Below are 27,146 nucleotides of genomic sequence, written 5' to 3'. Positions count from 1 at the left end.
TGTCATTAAACAAAATAAAACATTGGAATATTATGGAAGCGTTCTGAAAGGAAAGGAGGAAGGGGATCTTTACCTGGCTAAACAATCTGTCACTCAGTATGTTCATGTTCTAGGCCCTTATCATCTTGGGTGCTCTTTTCTGGACAAAGCCTTCTATCATTAATCAACAACAAAAGTAGCATATAAAATACCACATGCTAAGTGTCTAACATTGAATACTGACCTGGCCTGTAGGGAGTGTGTGCAGCTTGCAGCTCCAGAACCAGGTATCTCTCAAAGCCCTTGGTGGGGTCTCTAGAGTCCCTCTAAAGGCTCATCTGCATGTTCCCTTTGCCCCAGTATGAAGATGGTTCAATAACTGTTTACTGGAGGCATGGACACAACACTGTTCTCATCCCACTCCCTGCCCACCAGGAAGGTATTTTCCAGCTTCTGCTGGCATAAGCAGTGCTGAGAGGTGAGTCTGCAGCAAATAATTCTGAGGTAGGTTTGGAAGTAGGGGACTGTCCTATTGCTATTGGCCACCTTAGGCAATAGCATGCATGACCCCCTCTGGTCCCCACCTACTGACTTTAAGAGATAGATGAGAAGTACATCTTTTTAGGGCCACTTCTCCTAGTGCTAAAAAGAGCCACTGTTCCCCATGCTGTAGCTGAAGGGCTGTTTCCCCCATGGTAGCTTCAGTGCGTGGGTGACAGCTGCAGAGCCCCACAACACAGCTGCTTACCCCTTGAGGAGGCAGGCCCAGCAGTCTTGAACTTGTCAAGAATATACCCCTCCATCTTGTTGCAATGCCTAAGCTGTGGCTGGGGTATTTTAGACATGTACCCAGCAGTCTTTTGGCAGACCACAGGATATGCATTTAAAATTTGGTATGCAGTGCCAAAGCAAAGTCTTAGGGAGGCTGTACCTCAGGGGATGTCCTGATTACCAGGAAACACACTGAGGCGAGGACTTGGTCTCTAATATTTATTAGTAGTACTTAACAAGAATCCTAACAAACTGAGAAAGCGTGGGAAAACCCAGCCATATAAACCCCAAAGGTTAAGGCGGTCCCGATCTGTGTCTCTTTGAATGGCTGAACAGTTCCTCAGTGCTACGCATGCGCTTGACAGTCTGGGTGAGAGCCCCCTGCTCGCCATCCTTACTCATGACAGGGGAAGTGGCATCCTTAAGGCACAGCTGCCCACCAGAGGGGGGCATGTAGCTGTTCTGTGGAGGTTTCTAGCTGCAGGGAAACTTTTTCAAGCTCCTCTTCACCTGGGGGGAAGATGCTCTGGAGCATGTATTCCTACTGGGTGGAGGGAGGTAAGAAGACAGGCTTCTCTTCTTGCATCACCTGCCATCCTTAGCAAGAGAAGCAGTGGGGAGAGAAAAGCACAGATCATGGCTTCTGTGAATGCCATCATTCGTTTATCCATAATCATAGGATAAAACTGTTGCAGAGTGCTTGAAAGCATTTGGCCTGAGAGATCATAAAAACACACACCAGGCATTTATATAAAAATAAGTGTATTTAAAGAAAGCATAAAGCAAACAGTTTCCATATCCAGAGCTCTGGATAGGCACATAAGCTTCTTACATATTTACAAGCTCACGCACACGTGCTGAGAAAGGCTGCTGGAGGAGAGGTTGCAAAACAGAAACTGAACCTTCTGGTAGCAAAGTTCCCTCCAGGCAAGTTCCACAAACAGCAGCTTTTGCTTATATGGTCATCCTTTTCACACCCCAACCTGAGCACAATGAAGTCTGACCTTCTCACCCTGCCAAAGTGATTTGTTACCATAGTAACTTGATTCCTCTGCAGCCAAGTTTCCTGGCAGGAAACACCATATACCAACAAAAACAACATTATACAGATGATGATGATGATGATGATGATAATACAGTAAAACCAGAAACAGAAAAAGCTGGTAGCGCAACCAAACTTCCCTGATGCAACCCACAGCACTCTCCTCCAGTTCTGACCCTATGCTATCCCAATGCTTGGGGGAAAAGCCATATCTTCAGGGTTTTCTGGAAGGTTCAGAGGGGAGGGGCTGCTGGATCTCAAGAGGGAGGCTGTTCCATAGGGCAGGGGTGGCCATGGAAAAGGCCCATTTCCTAGATCCCTCAAAATGGCAACATTTAAGGGAAGGGACCTGGAGTGTGCCTACTCTATCTGATCTTATATTATGTTAAGGAAAATTCATTAGTATGTATTTCTTTTAATCTAAGAAGCATTCCTGTTAGCCAGATTGTTAAAGCATCTGAGGTTCAAATTAATTAAACTGTTCTCTAATCTCAGTTTCTATATATTTCAAATTATACCCATGTTTGTATTTATTTTCCAATTTGTATACAAATGGTATTTCTGCATATTAGTTACCAATCCAAGTAGGCATGAGTGCAGCTCTAACATTTTTCCTCACTGAATATAGTAAAATTTGAAAGTTGTGATCATATGTATGTCCATCAATTCTGCAAAACATTTCATGTGTTTTAGTTCTTTCTTAAAATATAAAAAAGTAGTGGCGAACCGATGGCCCTCTCCATGACTTTGGATTACAATTGTCAGAATCAACTAGCATGATCATTACTCTAATGGTGATGCAAATCATAATTAACATGAAGAAGGTCCCTTTCCTCAGAAGATAAAGCTTATAGAGCACCCTGTTGTAAAGACCCTATTGAGAGCTCTTAGGAGCTGTCCAGGGTACTGGCTTTCATATATGCCTAATACAAACTAAGATTGGTTTAGTATCTGATTTTTAATATCTATTATTCATTCTATTTGGAATTAAATATGGCCAAAATAAAGTTAATAACAGTAAAAAAACCCACTTTTGTCAGTGAACAATTAAAATGTGCTTGGTTTTCACAAATTGAGACAAAGATGCTTAACTTTGTGGTAAAAATTAATTTTTCATTGTAACAGTCAGCCCATTAAAAGTTCCATTAAGCACAGAAGAGGTACAGTAGTTTGGAGAAGAGCAATTAAAAATATTGATTTAGGCACAAGCTGTTGCATAAAGAATGTAGCTTCACTCTATTATTAACAAACGCTTAGGATGGAGAAATTAGATTAAATCCATGTATTTTGGCTTGAGATAATAATCAGACTGATACAACAGCACAGGGAAGAGAGCATAACTATTTAGGCTGCATACCTATTTTTAGTTACTTTCTTTATTCACTGAGATTATTTACTTATGTTGTAGTTTTGGTTCTCCTTTTTGTGCCAACTATACAAGTATATCATCTAGTGTAAATGCCCAAATAAGTATATTTTATGAATACTACTGTATAACAGAAGAATTCCTCCTTTAAAATTAATTGTGTGGAAAATTCAAATGGAAAATGAAAGTAGTCAAAATCAAGATTACTTAATAGCATTTTAAGTGCTAGGCAGTCCTTTGCAATTTATACACATCTGAATCCACTCTTACGTAGTGGCTGATACCATTAAATGATTTATTGAACTGTAGCCCTTATAGAGATGGTCCATTAGGGCTTTGTGAAGTATGTTAGCACAAGTGAAGCACCTCCCCCCGAAGCCCTGAAGCAACCACACTCTTGGAAATGCCTGCATGGCTGCTTCAAACTCTCTCCCTGGCAGTCCGTACTTCATGGCAAACCCAGCCTAAAGCAGTTGTGTGAGATGCTGAAAAGACGTGGTTGATTCCCTGCTTCGTGGACAAGGGGCTTTCAAATGCATTGCACAGCCCTAGGGCAGGGAATGAATGGCCTTTTCCCACAATGGCTATATTATCTGGGGATGATGCAGTCCAGAGTCCAACCGAACAGGAGGGCACCAAGTTGGCAAACACATACTACTGTATTATATGTTCTGAAATATTCATAGGTCACTATGCTCTAATGCTTTTTATTTTATTTTGAAAGAGGAAGCTAACTGATCTTTTGTTCATAAAACAATTATAGATCTGTTTTAACCATAGAGAATGTTCAGGCAAAGATACATGTTCCTCTAGAGATTCTTTCATGCTGTTTTCCTGTAAAACATCTTTGACTGAGAAGGTGCATTTTTATTTTGCTAAAGCTGTTCTAATTCTGTCTACTTAAATGTAACTTGTAGCTATTTGATGCTCTTTCTGATGAAATGGAATCAACCTGAAGACAGGGACTAAACACAGGTAGTCAGGTTTTTACATAGCAATTGATATCTCATTTCCGTAATAAAAATTGCCATGCTCCCAGGATTGCTTTATATTCATACAAAACTGCCTTGTCAAAACAATAAACAGGAGCAAAATACAAAATAAAAACTTGATACATGTTAGTGTCAACACTGTAGTTTTGCTCATTTACATCATAATGTCAATAGGGCTCAAATCAATGAAAAGCTAGTCACATTAAAAGCTAGACAAGGAAAGCTAATACCTGCTTGACGAAAACTTGTCTTTCATGGATCATATTTACCTTGAAGCAAGGATGCTGCTGTAATACCAATTTCTTTGTAGAATATTTTAAAACACCATTTTATATAATGGGTTTACTGTTGGCACCCAAAGTTGCCATGGAGGTCAAAAGGTATTTATGCCATGAAGTGAGGAGCTACTCCACATAGTTGGAAAAAGGATCAACTTCTAGGATGGCAACATTTTTAATTATTAGGGACTAATGTAAATTGAACACTTCCTCACAGTAAACCTTCCTCACCAACTGCAAACTAATATATCAGAGAGAGTAGTTCTAGGTTAACCTTCACTTGACATACAATTTTTTTCTGTTTAAATGATTATTTAAATGAGGAAGAATATTAAAAATACTTAATCCACTTACTGTATTTATACTTTTTTTTTAAAAAAAGTTCAAAATCTTTAAATTGTATGCCTCTTTCTCACAGACCTATTAACTTTTACGTCTCCAATGTTATGTCTTTGCTGCTTTACTACAGGGCTGATAGTGATTACTCTCAAATAGCCCTAGGAGAGCTGTTGATAAACTGCTTTTCCAGTATGTGTAGATTGACTTTAAGAAACAGTGGCATTCAGTTATGCCAAGCATTTGTAGAACAATAGTAGGATCAGTCTGGGCTGCTATCCTGCTTTAAGGCAGGTCATTCTTTGTTTAAACATTTTTAGAAATTAATTTAAACAAAATGTTAGATCTTTAATACATCCTCTGGTTCCAATTTTGGAAAGGGAAACTTGCAAGCTTGCCTGTAGCTATCTCAGAGCATGCAATTTTCTTTGAAAAATGCATAGGACTTATATGCTGATTAGGAACAAAGTTTGTGTATATGGGTTTGTTTACCCAAAGGTGATCATCTTATATTGTATGGATGTGTCTTAGTTTCCACTGAATAAGAGTTAAAGTGAGCAAAGGGAAGAAAAACTATCAAAAATATTAATTGAAAAAGGTCAAGAATTACATTAGATATGTATCACTTAGTAATGTTCTGGAAGAAGAACTTGGGAGACCAAACCTTTATTCAAAATACGTTCTAGTGATTAATAATGTGATGAAGTTAGTTTATGTATGTGATATTTTACAAACTGTTTGACAGATTTCAGACAACCTTGCATAAGTACAAATAAAACCTTAACAAGTGATTGCAGTATAGTTTCAAATCTTTGAACCCTGTGAGAACTATAACTTACGTTATAGACTATTGTGGAATGCTATCATGTTCATAATTAACCTGTACATATTTTTACTGAGGATTTTAGCCAGGAAGCACTTGCACAGATATAGTTTATATTTTGGATTCTTGTTACCATAATTCTAGTCCTGAATGGTTTAGAAGTTAATGGCAGTTAGGAGCAGTGATTACTAGGATTGCTAGTGACTTTGAGACATTTTTTTATGAGTGGGAAGTAGGTGGGATGTGATTTTTGTAGATTTCTACTTCCCAGCAGCCCCCAGTCCTATCTTCCATACTGTTGCACAGGGTGTCCACAACCCTGAAAAGCAGATTTTTATGGTATGCAAAGGAATACATTTAGAGGGGGAACAGGCAAAGATTACTATCTTATTTTCTTCAGCGTGAGTTAAGCTCTGATGAATCAAGATCTAGTGCATTGGTTTCTGAATCTGTTGTGGGATAAATAGCTATAAATGTGGCAATGAAAGTGAAGATGGAAAAAGGATAATGCTTCTGAGCAGATCAGACCTTATCACAGGCTCAGAACCCTTATTATCTATTATTTATTTTATTTTATTTTTATTTCACCTTTTTTATATAAATAACTCAAGGCAGTGAACATACCAAATACTCCTTCCTCCTCCTATTTTCCCCACAACAACAACCCTGTGAGGTGAGTTGGGCTGAGAGAGTGTGACTGGCCCAAGATCACCCAGCCGGCTTTCATGCCTAAGGCGGGACTAGAACTCAGTCTTCTGGTTTCTAGCCCAGTCCCTTAACCACTAGACCAAACTGGCTTATGCCAATGGGAATGAAGCTAAAACAAGGGACATCAAGAAAAAAGAGGCATGCTTAGAGTAACCAAGGGGGTTTGCAGAAGTATATACAGAAATAAATTATTAAACAGATCTAGAAAGATCCAGAACATGTCCAGCTTTGGAAGTCCTTAGTGATATCAATTTTAAAAATAACTGCATATGAAAGATAAAAAGCTACAAATGCCCTCAACTTATTCTTGACTTCTCGTGATATCCATATATTTTTTTAGCAATGGTACAGAAGTAGTTTGTCACTAGGAGTCAAGCTTGACTTATGTAACACATTAACTTTTTCTCCATGCAAATGTCTGTGAAATCCTCAGAAGTCAAGTTTGATTTGAACAAGATATTATATTTACTCAGTGAAAACTAGAGGACAGAATCTTCTGTGTCAATTGTGGAAAAATGGGAAAGCAAATAGAGTCCGAAACTGGATTACTCAAGTGCTTAAGAAGTGAGCATTAACTATGAAGAAAACATAGTTGCCTTACAGGGGTACCCATTCAGATACAAGGATATATTGCAATATTTTGTTGCAGATGCCACTCATTTGGTCTTCTCTCAAAAAAACTCACATATAACAGAAATTTGGGGGAAGGATTCTCGTGAGGACATCTTCATAAAATATCTCTCAGTTATAGCATACAAGTTGCATGTGAGTTGAGATCTCTAACCATTTTTGATTTAGATATGAATGCTCATGAAAATTGGTTTTATTTGCACTCACTGGTATCAGATATCAGTTAAAACTGTTTTCCTAGACAGCCTGGTGACAAATCTTATTTGCTGTAATGATCTGAACAGTAATGAAAAAGGAAAATATGGCCACTGAACAATAGAGAAGGACAAGTAATTCTGAGTGGTAGTGAAAAATGGTATGATCAAAATTGCAATACGACTATAAACTTGCTTCTGATTCAAGAACAAGTTTTAATATTTTTGCAGGTTATCTGATCTCTGTTGGTTGGATCATCACTTAGTTTTGGTTAAATATCTTTTCTGGGATTAGGTCAAAAGAATGTTAATAATCCAGGATATTCAGGTGATGAATATTAATGGAAATGAATGGTTGGAGGGTACATTGACATTGTTCTTAAACATTTCTTTTGAGCAAGGTATGTGTGCATATGGGATTGATGTATGGAATCTGTGTGGAAAGAAATAAAATGAGCAGTTTTAGAACTGTAAGAAGAGGAAGTAGAGTCTGGACACCCTTTGGATGCAAATATAGCAAAAACAACTTCAGCATATAGTGCTCTTTTCCCCAAAGATGCCAGATTTATGTAGTATTGCCCCTGGACCTTCTTATAGCAGCATTCACTGAACAATACTGGCAATATGCACATTTCTGAATTCATAGTTCTTAGCACTTTTTAAAAAATCTTTTGCCATTCATTTATTCCTGAATATACAGCATCTTCAGAGCAGGAGTTAGTTTCAAACAGTTTAGAGAATGAACAGTAAATAACCACATTCACTGATGTTACTATTCTGTTGCTTGTCTCCATGATGACAGTCTGTATCACCATTTTGATTTCTTCTGTGAAGCAAAAAAAGATGTTGACTTTTAATAGTACTATCCGATATATGCCAGTTCAGAAATAAGTCTGACTGAGTTCAATGGGACTTATGCTTGGGTAAAAGGACATAGCATAGATCAGTGTTTTGGTACTATACGTGAATTTGGAAGCAAAAAATGCTAATGGATGCTTTAGTACCAGGAGATTATAAACATAAGAAATTCTAAGTTGTACAAGCAAGCTTCTTGTGTATCACAAAAAAGTGATTCCCCATTATAATTTTTGAAAGTATGTCTTTGTTAAGAATCTATTTATTGCAATAATGGAAATCTGTGCAGTTCACATGTAAATACTGTATGTAACTTTGTATGGAATCAGAAAGGTGCCTATATATTTTTATAAGACTGTGCAGTTTATATTAACATTATTGAAAAATATGCATGAGGAAGTATGTTCAATATTTACATCCCTCTCAGAGCATTTAGTGTAGATTAGTTCAGAGTTTTCCAAGAACTGCAATCTGCCAGGACAGTTTTTTAAAGTAATAAATCTTGGCCCTGTTCCACTTAAGTGTTACTAGTGTATGCATTTCTTTAATCTTTGTTTCCTAAAGTATTGTAAGATTTGGAATAGTTTGGCAATATCCCTTTTGCATAATAGATCCTGGAAGAATAAAAAGCAAAATACTCAGGTTATTAGACAGCAAATTATATAAAACCCTTGGCAGAACTGAAGACTATTTATTCTACAGGATTGCCATTCTTTTACAATAAGGTTATGCCATGCTAGGGATTGTTAATCATTGAGATCACATGGGAAGGACCCATTCAATGGTTACTTTATATGCCAGTCTAATTGGTAGAGTGGTGATATGAGCATATGCCAGTCCAACAACATGCCCAAGTAGATATGAAATTTGATTTTGATGCCAAATAGAAATGTTGGAGCAGCAAAAATATATCTAAATATGAAGGCTGGTAGGAAGAGTGCCTAATTCCTAGTGGTTAAATTGCAGAATACTATAGCACTTTAGTCCATCATCATAATTTGGAGAAACAGATTAAGTTCAAAAGAGAAACAAACACAAGAGTTATTTATACAAATTTTCTAGCACATTATGTTTTTTTCATATTTCATATACTGTAATGCGTATAGTATAGTTTTGAGCTAGAGGTTTTACTAATTTACGCTAAAATGTTTAGAAAGTGAGTCCCTGTAGCACAAAACATTTATTCCTACTAGTAGCACTATGGTTCCCCTTCCTCTGTGTTAATTAATTTTCATTATTACCATGATCTGATGCAACTTGTAGAAGTGAAACGTTAGCATTCTTAGCTAATAAAAAAGAACTGTTTCTACAATACCTAATACCATTAATACCATAATGGATGAAATTTTAATTTATATAATTTGGAAGAAGAGCATGTAGAAATAGAGAGTAATATTCCCAACTTGCATCAATAAAGGAAGGTTCATTTGGTAGTAAATGCAATGATCATATAGGAACCTCTTTGCACCTCAACAAGACTAAATATGCTAGGTCTGAAGCATGACATAATGTTGCAAAAGCCCTTCAAGTATCAGAGGTGGGGAAATGTTTTTCATTTCATTTCATTTATTTATTTATTTAGGAGCTGTCTGACTCCCAAACAACTCTGGACTGCTCACAATAAAACAAAACGAGTTAAACAATACCATACAAGATAAACAAACAGGATGGAAATCCAGCCATCAACACAAAACAAAAAGCACAAGGGGCTGCATTCACCCTGGTCCAAGACTTGGGAGGACAGCCAAGTCTTTAAGGCCTTCCAGAACACCATCAGGTAGGAGCCATACAGATCTCAGGGGGCACCTCATTCCACAGGGCAGGTGCCTTAATAATCATAAATTAACCTAAAACTGGAATAAGACATCTTTGGTTCCTCAGACAAACTGTATTGATACCATGTTATGGCATGATTGCCCTATTCCTAAGCCGCTGTGTTAATCACTGCAAACACAATCCACATAAGAGAGAGGAATCACCTGATAAATTCCTGGGGTTGCCTGGTCCTGGATCTAACACTGTATATGCTGCATTTTATTACATGTTTTTGTACTAGTTGTCCTGTTCAGACTATGCACCAGACAGGTTCTCAGTGAATATTCTTTATTAAAGAACTCTTTACAATGATTCAGTCTCAATATGCAAAACCTGGTCAAACAAGCTCAATTGTGCCACAACAGGCAGGGAGCAAACTTCCACTGGGGTTAGACTGGATGCAGCGACACCAAGACTGGAGGCAGCAGTTCTTGAACTGGAACAATACTGGAACAGCACTTTCCGAGTCAGAGGCAGGCTTGGTTCTGACACTAATCCTCAAGCTCACAAAAGTGTATGGAAAAAATGCGGATTGTTTAACTGAGACATATATATGGAAATGCTGTTTCATTTTATTAATAATATCAGTCAAATATGATTCCAATAAATGGAAGAAAAAAGCATAGAACAAATCTATAAATAAGTCCTATCAGATGTTGAATTTTATCGTAGTAATTTATTTTATTAGGAATTAGAGTAGTTATTATACATGGGATATTAGCATATGGGATAGAGGGCCAATTATGTAAATATATAAATATTTTGGAACTTCTTTAATTTATTGCTTAATGTTGACAATTGTGGATACGAAAGCTAAAACACATTAAAATATTCACTTGATTCGCCTGTTTATTTGGTCCGATTTTAACATTTCAAGGTTCATTTTAACAAGCTCCTTCTCAAATTCATTCATCAGCTTTAGAAAACTCTCCAATAGTTCTGCAAAATTAAAAATAAAGTGAAATGTAAGTAACCATTTAGCTTTTTAGCTGTGAAAAAAATATTGTGTATTAAATACAATACTAACATCTCTTCAGTAATTTCATCAAGAATAAAATTGATGGAACACAAATATATAAAAGAACATTAGGCTGGAGGTCAGGCTATATTATTTCCACAAATATTAACTATAAAATGTATTTTTAGTATATAGCAATATATACAAAATATTGTACCAGACAGCTTCTTCAGAAGTTGGAATGGAGCTAACTATATCTTCAGTGTTTTCTTCTTGTTCAGCACCTAAAGGAATTAGAAATATGTAAATCAGTAACATTTGTCTAGGTAAATTACAGGCCAAAATTCTGCCTTTCTTGTCCATGGTAAGCCTAGCCCCCTCCAGGCCAGTCCTATTGGCTGCACAAATGACAGAATAATCAGAGTACCGTTTTCAAGGGAAGCCCTTTGTCATTCTTTTTTAAACATCCTGTAACCTATTCCTTCCAACGGTCCCCAACACATCCCACTGATCAGCAAGGGATATGCAATGGAAAGGGAAAGGAATGGCACAGTCATAGTATTTTTGGCAGAGCTCAAAAAGTTCAAGGATGTCAAACTGATTTAAAATCCATCTTCTATAATACAAGTGATTTTAGAAACAGAGAGATAATTCTGAAAAACATATTATATCAAATCAAAGCACTTATGCCATTATTAGTCTACCTCTTTAGTCAGGTACAAATATTTATTTATTCCATTTTTCTAGACAAAACATTTTGAATACAATTCTGTCAAGACCTGAGCTTTATACAAATGTTATGATTATACCAGTGTGCAACAGACATGAAAATAGGTAAAATTGATCTTAATGAAATTGGCTGAGCTCGAGCTTAATAATCTTTAGCTCAAAATAAAATAAAATAAAATAAAATAAATAAAACGTACAATAACCAGCAAGAACAGCTTAAAGTCCAATAAAAAGTGTTTATGTGCTAGTGACTTGTATGAAATGGATACAGTAATTAACTATATTAAAAAAGCAAACAAACAAACTCCAGAGTTTATGAAGGGACATACAGTTAAATAGTAGTATAGAAATTTTGCTCCTTAGTTGGTATCAGTTTCATTTGCTATAGTGTAAAGAGTACAAACTCATGCCTAGGAAGCAGGCATATATGGCTTGCTGAGAATCCACTTTCTTTAGGTTATTATTAAATATGGCTACCTTACTGGGGTTTTTTTTAGCCAATCTGTACATTTCCACACAAGCCAGAAAGTCTCATAAACTTCTCTGCAAGTGAGCAGAGCAGGACAAGACAGGGCTTTGGTTTGGAGTATAATCAGAACTTTTGTTAGCATTCATTCAATAACATCCTCTAAACAACAACAACAGCAAAACATTTCTTGGCTAAGGATAAAAGTGAATAATTTCACTCCCTTACTTTACTGCAAAATTTATCCAGGGAATGGGGAAAATAAACCATCAATATTATGCTAATGTCTGAGAGAATATCTGAAGAAGTAAGAAACTTCTTTAAAGCTCACTGAGATATAACAGAATACAACATAAGGTGCTCAGATACAAAGGAAAGAAGGGTTCTTGTATGAGTAGAAGCCACAATAAAGTCATGTGCATCATGAGATCATTACACAAATGATGTGAATCATGTGATTTGCATCAGTCACAACATAAATGATGTACAGTATGCAATCTGTATCATTTACAAGATGATGTCATGATAGGTGTGATGACACTTGTCCTCCTATGGCTACCTATGCTTTTGCACATGTAATAGCTGTGTTAAACAGAGAATTTCAGGTGGTAAACTTTGCAGGAGAAGCAACACCTGTTGGAATATCTAATTCAATTATTAAAGGTAAAATTCTGACTCCTGATGACTTCATGGGTAAGTCCTTGCAGTTTTCTTTAGCATATTACAGAAGTGGTTTGCCATTGCCTCCTATTATTAAAAAGATGACATTATACATTAAGCAGCAAAGATTTATCTGCTCATCATAAAATATACCTAATAAGATCATGTTTATTATTCCAATAGACAATGAAGCTTTTCCATTTACTATCTGAATTAATTATATGAAGATTCACCCAAGCACTGACTACTACTAAAATATATTATGAAAGTAAAGCTTAACGATGAACCCATTATGGGAAGTATAAACTAGAGGTCACATCTCATGTGAATCAGGACTGTAGCCAGATATAAACTTCTGTCACTACTACTGTCAAACTGATGAAAAATTCCTAGTCTTACTAATCACCTGTAATTTTTAGTAATCAATTAACTAATGAGTTAAAATTAATAGATCTTTAGGACAGTTTGATTAAGTGGTTAATGTTTTGGAAAACAACAGAGAAGACCCAGATTCAAGGCAAAGTTGTGTTCCCAGAAGCTCAGAGTGATTCTGGGACAGTCACAATATCGCATCATAATTATCTCACAGAATTGCTGTGGAATAAATGGGAAGAAAAAGGTTTCTTTGGGCTCTTTGGGACCTGGGGAGGGTGGCACTCTTTTCTCTCAAGTAACAAGAAAAGCATTAAAACAGTAAACTCCTGAACTAATTTTCTTAAAAAAAAGAAAAAGAAAAAAAGCCTGTTTGAAAACTAGTTATTCAAGAAAAGAAGCCTAACAAAAAAAAGGTTTGTGCCAAGTTTCGAATGGGCAATCTTCTTTATACAAAGCAAAGACTGTAACCAGTGTGCTGTTTTAGCAGGGCTGATGAAGAGAGGTATAGAACCCTTAGAGTGCCCAATAAGCACTGGCTCATTGGAAGTGGCAGTCCTTCATCTTCAAAGTAGTCACTGCGCTACTGAGGTTAGTCTGCAACAACCTGAAATGCTCTGTCCCAAATGAACAGGAATGCTCAAAGCAACAAACAGGAAAAATGTGTATCAGAAATGGAGCAGAGAAACACACTCTGAGTAGGGGATTAATAGAGGGTGACACTGTTGGTTTCTGTCCTCCAGAGACAACTGCCAGATTTGGGTGATCGGGCACCAGGCCTATGTGGATAAGCCCTTGGGAAGAGGAGAAAGAGCCTCTGTCCTGGAGATGGTAATACTATTTGGGCTGTCCTGTAATAATAGGAATGACATGATTCCACTCAGCCTCCAGAAGGCTGAGACCTCACTCTGTAAGATCAACAATACGGCCACTTCAAGAATGGTCAGATTACCAGACTGTACTATGGAGCAGTTAAGGTTGCTGTCAAACTGTAGAGCAATCTATTTCTAACACCAAAGGTCATTTTAAAATACTATGTAACATTAAGAATCTCATAACTGACTTTTTATTTTGATTTTTTTCTCTGCATTCTTTTTTATATATTTAATTTTTTAAAAATAAAGCTATGCAAGAACATATATCACAATTCATTAATTTCATAAGAACACAGCTCAAGGAAATACCGTTAAAATTATGTCATCAGTGCCTGTAATTAATATACTCTGGGCCACTACAAAAAAGGCCCTCTCATTTACAGAAAGATATTGTTTTCATTTCTTAAAGCAGAAAAAGGAAAACCGTTTTGTCCTGGAAGCTATGCTTTTGTCTGTTCTATGTAGGCTCCACAGGGATCATTGCTAATTATATTCTGCTGTCATCTGAATAGAGGACAAAGTTTTTGAATTTATTTTAAGGGGCAAAATTGGTGCCCTAAATCTGTTCTAAATCTGGCAGATGTTTAAGGCATGTATTTTCCAATTTAAGCTCACCATAAAGGAAATACTAGCCCAATTTTGGATTTTTTACAGTGCTGCAATGCCTATACAGTGCTATAATGCCTAAATTCTCTGCAAGGCTTGGATGATTGATTATGTGCCATCAAGTCAGCATGGCTGAAGGCAACCATTTTATCTCTTAATACACGTCTCCTAACTTGCAAAAACATAGCTGGAATATTCAGTGTTGCCTATTCTAGAGAGCAAAATGGGATACTAGGGCCACAGGCTACAAGTTACTTACCCTGTCTTGAAATGTAGGCAGAGTCTTTTAGGTGACAGTCTAGTCTTTCAAATTACTGAGTTTAAAACCATTTAAGCCTGCTTTTAAATGTTAAAATCAAATCTTATCTCCATCTTGTTTCTCTTGATTTGTAAGTTACTTCAGAAACATTTCCAGTTTACAATATAGGATATACATGTTTTAAATCAGACCTTCTCAATCTGCTGTCCTCCAAAACTATTGAACAACAATTCTCATCACCCCAAGCTATTGCTATCAAGCATATTTGGAGAAGCTTGGAAGCTTGGAAGAGGCCTAGAAACCAGGAGACTGTGAGCTCTAGGCCTCCTACGGACATGAACTCTGGCTGGGGGACTTTGGGCCAATCACTCTCTCTCAGCCCAAACCACCTCACAGGGGTGTTGTTGTGGGAGAAAAGAGGAAGAGGAAGGAGCATTAGGTATGTTTGCCACTTTGAGATAGATAGATATAAAAAGGTGGGATAAAACAACCACAACCACAACCACAATAGCAGCTGAAACAAGATAGCTTAAGGAATTTTCATGAAAATAAATGTCCTGTTCATTTCCACAGTGAAGTCTGTGTCTTCCTCAAAGGGTTGGGAGTCCTCCTGAATTATGCTGGATAAGGCATTGAAAGCTGCTGAGGCAGGGAAGATTTTCAGTGAATCCTTCCTTCCAAGCAACTTTCCATACCCCACAAACATAATTCAAGAGCACTCTTCTTTTGGAGGTACCAGTTTCTGAATGAAAGAGAGGAAACTTTCAGCAAAGTTCTATACATTTCCTTGTCTTATATTTTGTGTCTTAATCTTGGTGCCACAAGACACTGCATTGTGTGCTGCAACAGGCCTCTGGTTGAATTATGATTACATTTCATTAGTTCTATTTCATCTGTTACTTAAGAGGGACATTGTTGCCCTCTAGATACTGCTAAATAACATATCTCATTCTTCCTCATTATGGAGTTGCTAGGAGTTGAATTTCAGTCAGTCACCCAAAGAAGTTGCCCAGCCTTTATCTTGCTGATTTTTTGCAACTGTGCCAAACTGAACTGATTTCCTGCTGAGCTTCATAAAGTCTAGCTCACTGATCCAATCAGAGCTGTTCTTGGGTATTTCTCTCCTGAGGGCAAGAACCCTATCTTTTCAGCCCTGTAACTACATGAATTTGATAGAGCAAAAGCCCAACTATAAAAGGAAGAAGTAGCAGATTCCAGAAAGTATTTTTATAAGAATTTTATTAAGCTTCAAACAAAGATAAAAGCTACAGAAAAACAAAAAACTACAAAAAAAGAGAAAAAAAAACTAGGAAAGTGTAGAAACACAAGGTAATTTTTTTTCAAAGTTACAAAAAGAGGTGACTTCCGACTTTCAACAGCAAGGATATACAAAAATTTCCATAATCAATCCCTTACTCTATATTAAACCAAAATCTCATTATTTCTATGAATCATTCCATTGGCACATTGTAAAAATCAGTAAATACAGTTACTCCCTCCCCTTATATTAAAAGAAAAAAATATATAAACTTCCTAATCAACTTTCCCCTCCCAAAGATAACATTTATTTAATTATTTCCTTCCTACTATTATTCTATACATTTCTATCTACTATAATAAAGAGCAAACTAAGAAATATATAAATTGTCTGCTATTGTACTTGATAATACAACGATTTTAATAGTCTTAATCATATTAAACCCAAAGCCATCCAAATAGACATTTTTTATTATACCTTAATAATCTTAATCCAAATTGTTAAAGATAAATGAAATCAGCCAAACCCTAAAAGCAATCCAGATAAATATTTTTAAACCCTTATCCCACTTCAAAATAAACCAGAGCATTTACATATCCCCACAATGTGCACAGAGCTTTCCTCTTAAAAGAATCAAACAGCCCAACTGCCCCCCTCAAAAATCCTGACTTCTCTTCAAGAGACCTCCCATACATAATAATAAAGGCAGGATAGAAAATAAAATAAATAAAATAATAACCCCTTCTTTTCCATGGTGTTCCACCAGAAGATCAATTTCACTTGCAGCTTGCAACCTGATCTCTCCCTTAAATTTCTCCAACTCGACTATCCAATCTTCATCCATGTCAGGGTTTAGGCGAAGAAACTACACTGAGCCAGAATGAAGCTCTAGTCTTTATTGTTTCTACCATACAAGCAGAATCTTGCCAAACTGAGCAAAACTAGCAGGTTCTAAGGGGAAAACTCCAGAAACTCTAAGGCAGGTCCTGCCTGATTTCTTGACCAGGTGCTCAAGGTCTTCCACACTGTGAGTATGTTTTTCCCCCTGGAAGGAACCCCCTCCTTTGTTGCCTGTGGTCTCCAAAACAATCCAGCATTTCAACAGAAATCCCAATCTCACTCTTAGAAGAACCATTTCTGTCACTATTAAACTCCTCATTTTTATCCACAACATCCCCAACCCGATGACACATTTTAGACCTCATATTTTCCACAATGTCCTGAATACCTTGCATAAAAACTTGGTAGGAATCAGAAAGAATCTGTTTAAAATCTTGGTGGAAGTCAGAGAAAGTCTGTTTAAAATCCTCCATGTCTCACACAGTAGATTATGGCACCCCCTAGGAGCTTAACCAGTGAAAGTTGAAGATATGAATTAATTCCAGAATGTGTTTACACAAGTGAAAGTCAGACAGTTCCCCAGGGAAAGTAGAAGCAGAAAACTGAAAGTTCAAAACAGCCAATTCAATGTGTAGGGAAATGCTAGTACCTCTAAATTTAGATAATAACAGGGAGAAAATTACTCTCAATTCTGCTTAATATTTAGAGGCAAAACAAAGTCCAAAACTTAAAAAGAATTTAACCCCAAAAACAATGATAAGCACCAAGGGACCCTGCTTCTCCTTGCTATAGAAAGCCTCTCTTAGGGTACATGTATTTAAAAGAAACATAAATTGGGTGATTTAGAAATGGGGTGGCCAGTCTTAGTGTCCCTTCAAGGCTGCAATGCGGCTTGGAAAATGGTGATGTCCCAGCCTCCCGGCTAGAACTTACCAGTCGAATGTGAACACTGTTTGAGATCTTCTGGCTGCAAGCAGCCATCTGGAGGACAGATGGGGTGATTCCAGGTGTTTTTGTTTTTTCTGGAAAAACACTCCTAGGCTTCAGGAAAAACCTGCCTGAGCCTGAAGAAACTGCCTCATTGTCAGTTCTGCCCGCTGAGCCCACAGATACAGCTGTTCAGTCTGCCATGTCCCCACTGGAAGTCCAGATTCCAGAAAGTCTTAATCAGTTGAGCAAAACAGTCAAAGAAATTCTAATATATGTATATAAAATGCACATGTTCTCTGCCTTCACTGTCTCCATACATAGGTAAAGGTAAAGGTTTCCCTTGACGTAAAGTCCAGTCGTGTCCGACTCTAGGGGGCGGTGCTCATCTCCGTTTCTAAGCCGTTAGAGCCGGCATTGTCCATAGGACACTTCTGGGTCATGTGGCCAGCATGGCGACACAGAACGCCGTTACCTTCCCGCCGAAGCAGTACCTATTGATCTACTCACATTTGCATGTTTTTGAACTGCTAGGTGAGCAGGAGCTGGGATTAACAACAGGAGCTCACCCCGCCGCGCGGTTTCAAACTGCCGACCTTCCGATCAACAGCTCAGCGGTTTAACCCGCAGCGCCACCGCGTCCCGCGTCTCCATACATACTGGTTATCATAAAATATATATTTCCTAAGCAAGACAGGTAAATCTGTGAGAAGTTAAAAATGATTGTGTAGTTTTAAAGGAATTTTTGCTGGCAGGTGACAAAGATATGCATTGGAGTTCACTGATATAAAACTTTCATTGCAAAATAATTTTCAGTTGCAACAGCCTAGTCAGCAGTAATAGTCTGGTATTCAGAATTTTCTGCCTCTAGTGCTTTCCAGTCTCAGGACTAATGTCCAACATTTGAACGAAAAGCAAATGAAAGCTGTAAGACTGGAGCTCTGCTTTGCTTTGCTCTCCTCAGAACTACCTGTATTTGGTTTTAATCATTCTGTTCTGGAATTCAGGGTCTGTAATAACAACTCCAATTGTTCTGTAGACTTTTGACAACCATTGTGGGCTTCAGTGTTTCTAAGTTGTTCAACTCACATTTCAACTCCTTATAGATTAAAATAAAATGTTTCTTTCAAACTTAACAAGTAACCCAATTTGAGATTTTTTTTAAAAAATGGGAAGCAGTTTAAGAAAGTTTTAAATATATACGTCTAACCCAAATAGTTTAAGAATTATTTTCCAAATAGTCATGTGCTTTTTTAAAGCGCTTCTTGCAGTTTAACATTGTATATGGGCATTTTGTATTAAATGATCAACTTTCTGACAGTGCAGGAGTGGACAAGCACAGCTAATGGAATAATAGCCTGCAGGGTCTTGCTAACTGATATACGAATGTAATCAACCTTTGTGATGTCTATTCAAAAGCAATCCCCATAGCTTTCAAGTGTATCATATATTTCAGCACAGCAAAGCTGTGTGAAGAAAATCTCTGCAGACTGCACTGATACAATATGGCCTTCATATCTCCACAGTGGGTTTGTGTTCATTTTGAGGCTTAAATTTAAGGTAATAGCTACTGTATATTCATGTAAGCTGAGAAAAACATGTTTGATTTGTTGGAGAAATGTTATTTTAGTTACCAAGGGTCCTATTCTGTAATTTTGACATAGTTCTTTTATGTAGTTCATTGTGTACGGCTTTTTTAAGAGAATGTGCCAGATAAACATTGTCTCTACAACCAAAATTATAAAGCCCATCCTCTTTATATTCTAAAGCATTTGTTTTCAGGTTATTACTACAAATAATTGTTATATGACCAGTGACTAGTAAGGCATAAAAATAATAATAATCGGTAGAGGAATAAAATTAGAAAACTGTGATATGGAGCATTATTCTGGGTGGTTTTCCCACCCATTGAAATTCATGAGAATTGTAGAAAGCCCATAGAAAATTTCTGTGTAAAGTGGTCGGTATGTTTCTCCAATATTTTATTTTATTCTCTTGAGCTAATGAAAAACAGAAATACAACAGGATATATAGCTCTTGCCATTTGAATTATGTCAATCCTGGTCAAGTTCTATACAATGTATTAAACATACATTCTATGTTAGTATAATGTACGTTAGTATAAAAATACTATGTATATGATTTGCATCTATGCTTATTGAAACAATAACTCAGATATTAAGAAATGATATAGTCTACACCTTAGCAAATTGAGTTACATAAAATGAATGTCCAGATCTTAGATGTGGCCCTACTATTCACAGATAAAATACATCATAATATATATTATAAAAATAGCCTTAGTTATTGTTTTAATTTCCTTTAAAAGCCTTTTGTGTACAAGACATACAGGATATGTGCATAATTTTGTGACTATCCAGAAATAATTGTGTGTGTGTAAATACACACACACATACACTCACTCACTTTGGAGGAGGAGAAAGAAGAAAAAAAGTATGATAAAGGGATGAAGAGAAATTTCTTTCAGAATTTCTGTCAGAAGCAAACTCTATCAAACTAATCTAAGAAGTCTCGCCTGATGCTGGTGGAAGAAATTCTATCCTCCTCCACATACCTTTCAATTCTGGGTGAAACCTCTGTTTTTCCTGGTCATGAGATTATAACTATCTGCAATCTTTTATATTATTATTGAACAAGGTAACTTCAGATCCCTAACTATTTGTTTAGGGAATTTGTCCAAACAACCATTTAAGATCTAACTGTATTTTTCTTAGGTATTTGATGCAAATTAAAAACTGATCACTCCAATTTTGGTAAGCTGATTTTGTACCCTGAACTTTGTGACAATATTCCTTTAAAACTTCAAAGACTTCAATTTTTTTCTTCGTTTTCCAAAATTAAATGTCTTCTGTGAATTGGTCAGTTTTATATGGAATCTATTCCCCAATGATTCAATTTTTCCTTTTTGAATTCTTAGTTGAATTCTTAGCCTCTATTAAAGGTCCTGCCGAAATCACAGACAGCTAAGACAGAAAGTGAATTGGCAATGGATTCAAAGAGTTTTGTCAAACTTGGCAAGAACAAGGGAAAAGCTCTTGTCTGGAAGAGACAGGAATACCTGAGACCAGAAATGTGCTTTCATGAAATTCTTCATTAACTGGTTATGAAAAAGAGAAATACACAGACAAAAAGAAAAAAAATCTTTACTGAAGAGAAAACCAAGCCTTGTTAGTTCAAATACAAGAGAAAGGACAACAAATTAGAATCCAGATATTGCATAGACTAAGTTTTGTTTTATTTATTTATTTAGCATATTTATATAGCTACCCATCTCACAAAAATGTGACTCTGGGCAGCGTACAAACATAGCAACAGTTAAAAACTACTCAACAATCTAAAAACAGTCAAACATAAATAAACATGTAAAAAACCCAAGATTGCAGGAGAATAACAGTCACTTGACCTCATATAACCACCTTGCAGGCTCCCCATTGGATCCCCAAGGCTGATGAACAAAACATGTTTTAAGGGCCTTCTGGAAGACTAACAGAGCTGGGTTAACCTCACCCTGGGGGCGAATGATGTTCCAGAGAGTGGGACCCACAGCAGAAAAGGCATGCTGTGAAGGTCCTGCCAGATGGAGTTCCTTTGGATATGGGACTCACAGACTCCTGCCTGACCTGGTGGGATGGGTAGTTGTAATCAGGAAGAGGTGGTTCCTCAAATAATCTGGTCCCATGCCATGTAAGGCTTTAAAGGTCAAAACCAGCACCTTGAATTGCACCTGGAAGCAAGCAGGCAGCTAATGCAGCTTACGGAACAGAGGTGTAATGTTCTAAGAAAAGTCCTGAAAAGATTTTGATTGAATTGCAAAGAAGCTTTTGGGGAAGACTTCTCAGAAAGCAGTTTTACCTGCTTTATCTTGTCCTAGAGATTTTGTGGATTGAATCCTCTGTACTGTAAGACACAGGAATGAGGTCTAAATAAAAGTTTTTGAGAGATGGAAAGGAGATTAGATTGGCATGCAAGATGGACAGGTGGGATGGAACAATGGAGTGAACCACGACTGCCAGTTTGTTTATCTTCACCAGGATTTTGGTCAGCAGAATACACATGTAAAAAAGAAGTCTATTCCAAGAAACAAAATGAAGATATTGCCAAAGGACTGGGGATCTATCCCAACCCTCCTGCAAAAAATTAGGCAATGTCTGTTGTCCAGCAATACAAATAGGTCAACTTTGAGGTTGCCCCAGTGTAATTTGATGAAGGTAATCACTGATGGATACAGTTTCTACTCCTAAGTATTTATTCTGTTATGGCTAAGCTGGTCGGCAAAGATGTTATCACTACCAGATATGGAACGCCTAGATGAAAATGGAGTGGATGCACCAATATCAAATCTATGGCATAAGGTGTAAAAGGAAGATGGACTTTGTCCCACCTTATTTATGTACCAGACTGCCCAATACTTCTAGTCTGGCCATGGAGACAGCTTTGGTTTAAAGTATCTTCCAGACTGAAGACACTAAGGAAGATGACCTTGATGGAAATATGCAAGATCTGTCAACAGGGCAAGAGACATATTTTAAGTCTACAGCAGGAAGATAATATTCAGAAGCAGGTCAGACAGACACCTAATAATTCACTGAACTATAGGAAGGAGGAGGAGGTACAGCACAATCAGACTTGCAAGATTCTGTTATTATAGCCAGTAGCTTTAGCTTTCCTGTGGAGTTGATTTCTTGGTCTGGTCTACCTAATCAGGCTGAGACAAATTGAGAAGCTTAAGTTTGTTGATGTGTCTTAATGCTTTGCAGCTATACTAAATGCCTTGGATACAGAGGGCATGGAAATGAGCCCCTCATTCAAATTTAGAGGCATTAGTGATAAGGATACGCACTAAGGAAGAAAGCATGAAGGGAATACTTCCGGTGTGATTACCTGAAATCAGCCACCAGCAGAGAGATTCCTTGACACTGAGTGAATGATGAAGATGATTTGTCTATGTCTGTGTCTCAAGAAGAATGGATACCATGCCTGTAGGAAACACATCCTAATGTAAATGAAGCAAACAACTGAACTTGCAATCATTGCATAGCCCAATAACTGAAGAATGACAGTTTCCAACTTTTGTTAGGATGGAAATCTTGTCTAAATCTTGTCTCTTGAAGTATACAGAGCCATGGCAATGGTAGAAAAGTGACTTATCTGGTGGTGTCTACTGTAACTCTATCAATTGTGAGGGAAGAAGAAAAGACTCCTCAAATTGACCTGGATGCTGAGGCAGTGCAGAACATGAAAACATGGAAGATGTGGTGAGATAGCACAACACAGTCATAGAAATAAAAATCCTAGTGCAAATTTCTGCCTTGATATTTTAACTGCTTCTACAGAGATTGCAATTTTTTGAAGAAAAAGATCCTCTTCCTCATTTATCTGAACTTCCCAGAGATTCGTGGAAATTCCAAACTTTAATCTGAGGCTGTGGGGAATTATTGTAGTCCTATGCTTTTCCCAGCCTTGGTCCACAGACCTCACAGAATTCTGCTGAGTTCTGCCTCATGTTTTAAATGATTAACCCGTTTCTATTTCTAGCAGAGGAAGGGGCGGGAGTATCTCATTTTGTACATAGCATCTCTCCCTGATGAGGATGTGCACTCACAATATTGCATAAGAAGTTGTTTTCATTTATGGTGATGTAGATTGACAGTCTGGCATGACAATCTGGCAGTTTGGCATGATATAGATTGACAGACAGGCATTGCAGATAGTCTACATCCACAACAGAAGTCTTGAGAGATTTGTAAAGTTTCAGTTCTCTGTGTTGTCTAGGTGTTATATTATGTGTGTAGGTATATTGTCTGTACACACTGTATGGCTGCTTCCTGAAACCTTTTCTCTTATAGCTTTCCTTTGGTCCTTCTCCATCAATCTTCAGATGTATAACAGTGTGGCACAATCTAGGAGTCTTATTGGATTCACAGCTCCTGCTCAATGATCTGGTTAACCAGATGTGCCCTTTCCTAGACTGGGAGGCCCTTCATACAGTCATCATGCCCTGGTCACTTTATGGTTCACCTACTGCAATGTGCTCTACATGGGGCTACCTTGAAGACCACCTGGAAACTTCAACTGGTTCAGAATGCAGTGGCATGGGCAGTGATGGGCATGCTTCAGTATGCTCATGTAAGACCTGTTTCATGAGCTGCACTGGTTGCCAGTTTGCTTCTGGGTGCATTTCAAGGTCTAGTTGTTACCTATAAAGCCCTCCATGGCATAAGGCCTGGTTGCTTGAGGGACCATCTATCCCCCATTGTATTTCCTGGCCAATACCATCTGGCAGGGCTAGCATGCTCCAGGTTACTTCGATTAAAAAATGCCATCTATCAGGACTCTGGAAGCACTCCAGATCTCAGGGGAACCTCTGGAATGAGGTTCCCCTGAGATCTGGATGGCCCCCACCCTGCTGGTGTTTTGAAGGGCCTTGAAGACCTGGAGTTGTACGGCATACAAATGTAAACAACAACAACAACAAGAACAACCTTCAGATGGAATGATGAAGGCAGCTTGCAGCATAAATACTGACCCAATATGATTAACAATGATGTCAATTTGGGAGACAAAAGTAATAGAAGAGACAATTTAAGGTTGATCAACAAAGTAAATGGTGACATAAGTGAATAAGGAGAAGAAATGAGAGACAACTGAGAGTTTGGGAGGAATGATAAAAAACGGATCTTTTTCATATGACAAGGATAAGACAAGGATAAAATATCCAAGCATAAATATCAGAGGGGCAGTTGTTAATATGGAACTGAATGGAGAGCACAAAATCTTAAAACAAAGACGTTATGCTGAGGATCAACAGGCTATCTGTGATACCAAAAGCCATGGAAGTTATGGATTGCTTTTTTCCTCCATTCTCCCTGATCTGTTTATCAGCTATTTGCATCAGCTGAAGTATGCAATACTTTAGACTGTTATGCAACCTTATGTAATATAACTGCATTATTATTTTTAATACTAATGTTTAATTGACATGTTTACCTTTGTTTCAGCCTCATTTGACACCAGTGATTTTGACTATAATAACATAAAATACTGAAGATCAGAATGAAAAAGATTCTTTAAGTATATTGTATTGACCTTATATTTCACAAACCGGGGACATAATTTTAAAATCTAGTTGCTACAATGAATAGTACTTTCTTCCCTTGTAAGAAATATGTGCAAGTTAATTTCCAGGGCAGACTTTGCTCACTGCATGCATAATCAGTATTGAAATAGTAGCACATAGTGTTCCATAGATTATATTATTTGAGCATGGGGGCGAAAGCTGCCTTGTATTCCTTTGGGTTGGATCTGGAAATTGCAGGAATCTCTGGGTTGAATCTGGAAATTGCAGAAGACTTTTGTTCAGCATTTTCCCTACACGTTCTTTTACACATTCATGTCTGTCATTCTCCTTTCACTTACTCTACCATTAGTATTGTATAGTATACATAATTTAAATAACCAAGGAATGTCTCTGGGCTTGAAATAATCTGCCTGGCTAATATTAGTTAATAAATCATGATTTATCTCAGTTGCTAATTTGAGTAGAGATGATTGCCTTCAGGAATTTTTATGAATGTTCTAAGAATGTTGATTATTCTTATTTGATCATTGTTGCTTTTTTGATGGGTGTTCTATTCTAAATACTTTTAAAAACCCTTGTCAGTACAGAAAATGTTTTTAATGATGTTATTACAAATAAATTATGGTATTACAAATACATGACCTTGTATTGTTTTCTTGTTTGAATCATAAATTCAGGTAGTTTGTTTATTCTGGTACTCATTTTTTTCTCTGTCTGCTTTCCCCTCATTCTCTTAGATTAGGGATTATTTGCTTAGCTTCTAAACACTGACTGTTTGAAAAATAACAATTTTATAAACAGAAGGCTTAAATCATTTTTGCAAAAACTAATATAGTAGATTCATTTTAGCTAAACTTCTGTCATGCGGTACAATCTCTAAGGTAGAAAAATAATAGAAACTTTTCAGCTTATTGGATCTATGTAATTTTTCTTTTTCTCTTCTGGTCTCAGTGTCTCTTAAGGCAGTCTGATCTTAAGAAAGCGAAGAAAGCTAGATTTTCTTTTACTTTGTTCCCATTGGTACTCATACAACAAAGAAGCATTTCCCAGATAAGATATCCAGTAGACAGCTGATGAATACAGAATCCTAGAATGAATTGTATTTTATTAAGCAGGGTTGATTTTTCCTTCTGCAATTAAGAGTGACTTGTTGTATGTTTAGATTGCTTCTCCAAAAGAGATGATTAAAAAAAACACACGAATATCACATTGTTTTAGTATAAGCCGTTCAAGAGCCAGTTCTAGAACTCAATGAGGAATACATGAAAGTCCAAGATATACTGATATATAATAATCATACTAATAATAATAGCATTCTATACGTTTGTAGCGCTATACGCAGCAGTGATTCCCAAGCTCAGCCTCAATCCCTCTGAGTGACGACAAAAATATTATCAAAATGACTACACCAAAAAAGGCACCTTAATTATCAAAAGGCAAAAACCGTAGCCAGAAATCCGAAGGCCCTGTGAAAGAACATGGAAACTACCAAGAAATGGCTCCATGGTGAAGCAGAAAGTTTAATTGGAGTTATAAACTGGAGAGAATCTTTAGAAAGGTTTTAGTGATGGGCTGCCAAAACAAAATCAAAAGAAAAAAAACAATATAATGTTCAACATGAATAAGGAATTCTGAAAAGGCTGTTAGATATATCTATAATGAGTGAAAGGAAGGGCTGAAGAGATAACAAAAACTGAGAAATTGGTTGAAAGAACCAAGAAAGTGGGTTCAGTAGAAATACAGAAATAAATGTGGAGAAAACAAACCACTTGGATTTTTCCTATTACATATATTTCATCCCTTGAAAGAAGAAGTTGGCCAGAATGTCCTGTCTGGGTAAAACAATGGAAGGTCATTTTAAACAATATGAAACTAGGATCAAAGATCTTAAAATGAATATAAAACAACTGTATCTATATCTATCTATATCATCTCCATCTCCATATCTAATGTTTAATAAGGGCTGGTTATTACTTTGCCATTGAAAATGGAACTTGGGACTTAAACACTAACTCATATGGTTTGGTCTTGTCCTATTACCAACACATTTTGGACAGGCATCAATAGAATTGCTAATACAACTTTGGATCAATTGTTGTTTGTTAAAAATGCATACATTCTTCTTGGCTATATCCAAAGAAATTAAAATCTATCAAGATATCAGGAACTGTGGATTTTTCAGGCATGTGAATTGGCTAAAAGAGTTAACATACACATTTGAAAAGAGAAATCTACATCTTATATGCAGCAATGGATTGTTGATATGTCTTATCTATCAACATTTGAATCGAGATTACTGTTGCTTCTT

General features: G+C 36.9%; 1 protein-coding gene across 1 annotated transcript in view; it reads right to left on the bottom strand.

Moving 5' to 3' along the window:
• Positions 1–10,511: 10,511 nt before the first annotated feature.
• Positions 10,512–27,146, bottom strand: part of TTC29 (tetratricopeptide repeat domain 29) — a 114,741-nt gene continuing 98,106 nt past the window's right edge. The window contains exons 10-11 of the mRNA XM_063309900.1: positions 10,953–11,031; positions 10,512–10,715 (exon numbers count right to left, since the gene is read on the bottom strand). Of these exons, the coding sequence (XP_063165970.1) occupies positions 10,622–10,715; positions 10,953–11,031 (173 nt within the window). The 3' untranslated portion in view covers positions 10,512–10,621. The remainder of the gene's footprint in view (positions 10,716–10,952; positions 11,032–27,146) is intronic.

Source organism: Candoia aspera, chromosome 8 (assembly GCF_035149785.1).
Source record: "Candoia aspera isolate rCanAsp1 chromosome 8, rCanAsp1.hap2, whole genome shotgun sequence".
In the NCBI taxonomy this organism is placed as follows: Eukaryota; Metazoa; Chordata; class Lepidosauria; order Squamata; family Boidae; genus Candoia; species Candoia aspera.
This window is presented reverse-complemented; position numbering and strand designations above follow the sequence as displayed.